The 6,780-nt window shown below is 37.5% G+C and overlaps 1 protein-coding gene across 1 annotated transcript; it reads right to left on the reverse strand.

The window, feature by feature from the left end:
* Positions 1-4,873: 4,873 nt before the first annotated feature.
* LOC131053506 (LRR receptor-like serine/threonine-protein kinase ERL1) lies at positions 4,874-6,133 on the reverse strand. The gene is made up of 2 exons (XM_057988123.2): positions 5,561-6,133; positions 4,874-5,020 (listed from the first exon to the last, which is right to left on the reverse strand). The coding sequence occupies exons 1-2, from the start codon at positions 6,131-6,133 to the stop codon at positions 4,874-4,876; spliced, it is 720 nt and encodes a 239-aa protein (XP_057844106.2).
* Between the last annotated feature and the right edge of the window lie 647 nt (positions 6,134-6,780).

Here is a 6,780-nt window from a genome sequence, read left to right on the forward strand (position 1 = left end):
GCAGCCCTAGGAGTAGGAAGAAGATGAAGGAACTCTATCCATGGTACATGAGGCATTACATTGATGGTTGACAAATATCTGATGGTGAGCCACTCCTAGGGCAACTTTGTTGGTGTGTAGCTAGATCTATAATAACATTAGAACAAATTATTAATTAAGAAAAAAGTGAAATATTTTATTAAAAAATGAAATGAAAAACTTATAGTTTTATTTATCTATCCATATGTTGTGTAGACTCCAACTACACATAGCATGTGCAACAAGGGTCTTGGATGCTCAGATGAATTAATGCGACCCCATAGGTAAGCCTTAGACAAGACTACACCGGTCAAAGTGGACCAATTTAGGCTCTAGAAAAGTAAAGTAGATGGTGAGAAATTTATATTTCCAAATCGAGATAAATGACTATAAATGCCATCTTTTAAAGAAAATGGTATTCAAGATGTGGCTTATAGTTACATAAATTTGTGTTTGGACCCCAACTTCCAATCTTTTGACCAAGGTTTAGAAGATTGAATACTCATTTTGTGAATCATATCAAGTAGAATATCCTCTATAACAATTTCAAAAGTCTCATGATCATAATTAGAAAGGGAAAACTTAGCCTTTGTCTCAATTGATGACATGAGACTCAAAATTTGTAGAGAATAAATCCTTTGGGCATTGGATATATTTTTTGTGAAATTACATGGCCCTCACCCATTGCAAGTGAGCCAAAGGATGACCTTGATATTGTAAAAGAGGAAACACCAAATGTTCTACTACCTAAAGGAAATGACATCTCAAAAATTGAAACCAGTCAAGACAAGTGAAGGTTTAACAACCTCCCAAGTTCTCCATATAATTTTAGCCACAAAACCTCCATTGATGTGATTAAAATCCTTCATGGTGAGAAATGTTTAAAAACTAATCCTTCTAATATTGAGACAAAGAGATTTGGACATGAAGTGTTAGCTTTGTTTGCCAACTCATTGTTGTTGGCAATGTGGAAAAATATAGAAAATAATTTTTATTTGCAAGGTTCTACATTAATGTGGATGAGGAGAAGGTGCTTCCTTCTCCAATTACATTATCATGTAGGTTGGGAGTTTGGGTGTAATAGATCAAATATATGGTCTCTTTGGTTTTTGAAATTAATATTTCATGGTTGGCCATGCCTCTCATGGGTTTAGTGTTGGAAATCATCTTCATCCAAATAAGGAGGATGAGATTAGACACATTCTAAATATGTCATTCTTGGTTTCGATTTGTGAATGAGCTTAGTAAGTGGTTGTTTCCTAGATGAATATGCCTCAATAAGGCTAGTGAAACTCATTGGGGGAAATGATCTATGGACTCAAACAAGGAAAATACGTAACTAATGTAATGAGAAGAGCTTTAAGGGTCCCCCTCTCCCCTTGGATTCATATCTTAGAATTGAAGAAAATCATATTTTGATTGAAGCTAAGGATATGGATGCTTGCAAGGTATAGAGTTCCTTGGTGAAGTTCAAGTCACTTTAAGTTGTGAGTTTTGTAGATATTTTGGGAATTTTTCCTATATTTGTTTCTAGTGCCAGTAATAGAGTGATATTCAGTTTTTTTTGTTTTGTTTTGTTGTTGGCTCTATGTGAGAACTTCTATTACCTTTTGGCTTTTTGCTTGTCTCTTTCTATGCTATATACAAGGGTGAGGCCCTTTCAAAACTCCCTTTTCAAATTCATATAGCTATATCCTAAAGCATTCAACTTAATAAAAAATATTTGCTAACAACACATACTTACATATACCATGCTCTTTTGCCACCCAAGTACTAGTGCTACACATTTTTAGTAGATTGATAAATTGATATACAATAATTGAACAAAAAATGTTAAAATGTATCTTTCACAAGCTATACCTACAACCTCTAAAGTATTTTTTTAGTGGAAATTAAAGACTTGCAAAATTAAATAAAATATAAGACAAATGGAAAAAAGCATAATCATGCCAATCTTTCTGAATTTAACACCTTCATTAATTATCCTCTCAGTATATATTTCTGATATAGATACAAAGTACTTGTTCTTTGAATAATATTTCCAACATGAATATTTGTTTTCTTAACTCAAATGTTTTACTTTCTACTCCAAATTAATTAAAATGTCCCAGTCCTTATTGTAAGTTTGCAAAATGAATTTGTGCTAGATTCTTGAGGTTATTGCATGGAGGTAGTATCATAATGAATTTGCATCTTGAGGCAACTTATAGTGAGGACCTATATAGATCATTGACCATTGAGGCAATGGAGTGAGCATGAGAACATCCCTGAATTTGTTGAGCTTAATCTTAGTCTCAATGCAATGAGCATGTGAAAATCATTGAATTTGTACAATTGAATTTTCATCTTGAGGTAGCTTGTAGTGAGCTCTTGTGCAGATCATTGATCATTGAGGTAGTGCAGTGAGCTATGAGCAGATAAGTGAACTTGTAGGGTTGATGGTTAGGCAATTCATTAGTTAAAACTAAAATGAACCTATAGAATTTGATGTAGGAGCATTAGGGAGAATTTGGAAGATTTGTAAATCCTTAATGTGTCATAAAGAGGGCTATTAGAGAGTACGACATTCTATCTCAGTTCATTATTTGGTCTTGTTGTTTGGATAGTAGGTAGTGGTGGTATTAGGGAGTGTTCTTTGAGTTTCTAGAGATTTGAGCTACCACAAAGATGTTTGGTGATGATAGGGTGAAAATTGTGTTATTTTACTTGATTAGGGAGTCAATGGGGAGTGTCGCATTCTACTGCACTTGAGAGTTATGATTTTTAGTTTGGATGAAGAGTATGTCTACACATGTGTCATATTTCAGAGTTTTGGAGTTGAGCCTCATCGAGCAGAAAGTTTGATGTGATAGAGTTGTGCAAACTCACCGACTATTTGTTCCACATTGATGTAGCCAGAGGTTTGTAACATGTTCTCATCGAAGATAGTATGTGGGTGACCATTGGGACTAGATGTGTTTACATTGGGTAACACATATTGTGTTCTTTCCTTTGGAGTAACATGTGGGGTTTTGGGCTTGGCCTATTACATGTTTGGTGAGGGTTTATACTTTTAGTCGACTCAATTTTTTTTTGAAGAATTGTGGATGATATATATGTGTGACTTGTGATTTTTCCAAGTACGGAGAAAAGAGAGTGAGGAACTAGAAGTAAGAAAGTAGAATCAGAAGTCAAGAAAGAGCAATGATGTGTGGGAGATGAGAGAAGCAACTGAGTTAGCAAGTGAAGGATTGAGATATAGGCTTCCTTGTGGATATGCCATAAAGTTTACTTGATATTACTGTAACCTTGGGCTACAACCGAACTTGTATGAAGCTCTAGTGGCAAATATTATGAGTTTTTGTTATCTAATATAAGAAGGTGAATCTTGAGGATTTTTTTTTTCCCTTTGAGGGTTTTCCCAAGATAATCCTTATGTCTTGAGGCTCTGTTGTGTGGATTATTTTTTTGCATCTTTTTGTTGTTTTATGTTAGAATTATGTTCCCAATCATTGAGGTTACAAGGTTGGACAATTTGTTCAAGTATCCAAAAATAAAGTATCCTCGATTAAAGATCAAAGCAAAACAAATGAGTGATCAAAATCTGATCAAGTTCATTTGTTTGTACAAGTGAAGACAAGTAAAACTTGATCTTCCAAATCACCTTATGCAAATGGAACTTTAATCATCGATTTGGGAGTGGAGGTTTTGTTCACATAAGGATGAGGTAATACAAATGGAAAACCTAAGACCGACTTAATGCAATGCGAATGAATGATGAGGGGTAGATTTGTTTATACAAATGAATAAGAAAAAGCATCAAGACCTTGTGATACCAATGAAAGGGAAATGATCGATTGAATTGAGGAATACCACAAAGTCAAAATCCAGATGCAATTGAAATTGCAAACACCGAGGGAACAAGCTCTGCTCTACCTGTGGTTCAAAAGCCGACTATAAATCCGTGTATTTGACTGTGGTTTGGAAGCCGACTGTGAGTGTAGTTGTTCCTAGGTGCCCCCCGATTAACTAGGAGTAAGAAGAAGCTGCCTGGTTATATCTAGATATATAGATATAGAAATAGATAAGTAGATGAGGGAGGCTACGCATTTGTCATCAATGCCAATATTAGTGAAGGAAGAAAAAACAAGGCGGTCCGATTGTCTTAAACAAGTTCATAATAGTGAACTCATCAAACAAAGAAGATCAAAATACAGATTTGTTTACACAAAAGAACGAGAAAACACCGAATTGCTTGCACAAAAGAAACATTCCAAATCTGCCAAAGTGAAACATTGCAAAGGAACCTAATTAATATGGCCGATCATGTTAAGGATTGCAAAGCAAAATCAAATCTTGAAAAGGTCCTTCTAAATGCCACCAAAAACCTTACCTTGCTTGCAGTGCAGAGATTGCTCTGGCGGGGGGGGCAGCGGCTTCGGTTTGCTTTATCACAATGAAAATGCGTTGTGGCTTTTTTTATATATATAATGCTCGAGGTCGTTGGAATTCCGACGAACACGGACATTTTTAAAAAAAAAATCAAATTTTCACACAATGCTCCTTGTCCGTCGGAATTTGACCCCAAATGTATTAGTGTGTGTCTTTCAACACTCCCATCATTATTAAACTTGGTCTTGTAGACCCATTTCGTGCCAATCCTTTTTTTTTCATGTGGAAGTTATGTTAACTCCCAAGTGTCATTCCTGTGAATGAAATCCATCTCTTCTTCCATGGCTTTCACCCAAACCTCATTAGTACGTGCATCTTCAAAACATGATGGTTCAAAATCAGCTTTGGTTAATACAGTTTGAATTACATGGAGCTACACGCTATAGCAGCATCAGTTATCAACAGTTTGAAAGGGATACCGGAATCATTCAATTGATGGTGCTCCAAACGTATTTCTACTAGGAAGCGTAAGCGACCCAGCTGTGGAGGTATGCCCCCGCTTAGCTGATTGCTCTGTAGTAGCAGAAGCCCCAACGCCCAACAGTTGCCTATCTCTGCTGGAATCCTTCCGCTGAAATCATTGTCCCACGCCCAAAGTTATTGAAGGGATTTTAGTCGGCCAAACTCGATCGGTATACTTCTGCTTAATGAATTTACACAGACTCGTGCAATTTGTAGATTTGTAAGATCCCGAGCTCACCGAGAAGAGAGCCTATCAGATTATTATGCGAGATGCTCAATCCAATCAGGCGTGAAAGTTGGCCTAATGATTTAGGAATATTACCAGTGAGGGAATTCCTGTACACGGCTAAAAGAGTGAGAGATGATATGTTCCCGATAGATAGAGGAATGCTCCCTTCGTATCGACTTCCATCCATTCATAGCTCTTCCACATAGGGCATTTGGCCGAGGCATGAGGAATTGGACCGCTAATACCGTTGAGTCCTATAGCTAATAGTCGGAGCTCAGTCCAATTGGCCACGACGGCTGCGGGTATCGGACCAGTGAGACGGTTACCGGAAAGACACAGATTTTGCAGTCTGGTGAGAAGGCCAAGCTATTTGGGTATGGTTTCATTGATTGCATAGTTGAAACATAAATCTAACAATACGAGATGGGTACAGTTGGACAGAGATTGAGTCATTGGACTTGTAAAGTTGTTCTCACAGAGGTTGAGCTGTTGCAGGTTGGATAGCTTCGAAAGGCTGGAAGATACAGGGCCAGTAAGCTCGTTAACAGACAGGTTAAGTATTTTAAGCGCGGTACAATTGGCGAGAGATAAGGGAAGTGTTCCGGTGAGATTGTTATGGTCGAGAGAAAGAAAAGCTAGAGCAGAACAAGAGGCAAAGGCAAAGGATGGAATTGGACCGGCTATAGAATTAGAGGAAAGATTGAGTGTAGTGAGGTGGGTAAAGGTGGGGAAGTTAAGTGGTAATGAGCCAAAGATGGCCTTGTTTTGGAGATTGAGAGCGATTACACTCTGGTTGGAATTGTCACGGGTCACACCCGTCCAATTACAGAAGTTAGAGAGGTCTCCATCTCGCCAATCGTGGAGAGGAAAGGCAACGAAGCTCTGTTTGAGAGCCAGAAGTGACTCTGCATCCCACGGGATGGGCGTTGCGTTTAGAGTGATAGGCAGTGCCACAACTGAAATGAGAGCCAAGTAAACCGTAAAACAGGCCATCACTACAATCACAGTATGACGGTATTAATAGGATAGCGCCTATCCAGGATGATCCTATTGTATAGCATATATGAATGTCACTACTTCAAATCTTTTGCCTTAATTTGAAAACAAAGAGTCGATGGCAAGTCTGTCAATACTGCCCACAAGCTCCAGTTTTTCTTCGGCTTCCTTAGAAATTCCATATGTGGACCCCCCGTGATGTGATAGTTACCAGAGATATCAATCTTCAATTTACAATTTGACTAATGCACTTGATTAAGTGGTTATATTATCAAGAATTGTCCTACTCCTGGCCCATAAACATTAGCCAAGTTCTTTTAGGTCAATCAAGCTTTAGGATTGACTGACAAAATACTTAGCTAAAGCTTGACTGACGTAAAAGATATTGAAGCTTCACATTTATGCTAACCCTCACTTGGTGAGGGGTCTACGTATGAAATTTCTAACAAAAGTCAAGAAAAACCGTAACTCGTGGGCAGTCAGCACGATCAGCAATGGCTTATGGGATACGTAATTTTGCTTTCTTTTTTCGGCAATGATCAACTCTTTGACCAGCCAAACACTTCTAGAAGGTGGAGAAGCAACAAAATTTCTAAACATTTAAGGTATCTTCTCGAGTAATTTTTTTAAATATTTATTTTTTC

This window comes from Cryptomeria japonica, chromosome 2 (genome assembly GCF_030272615.1).
Source record: "Cryptomeria japonica chromosome 2, Sugi_1.0, whole genome shotgun sequence".
NCBI classification, from domain to species: Eukaryota; Viridiplantae; Streptophyta; class Pinopsida; order Cupressales; family Cupressaceae; genus Cryptomeria; species Cryptomeria japonica.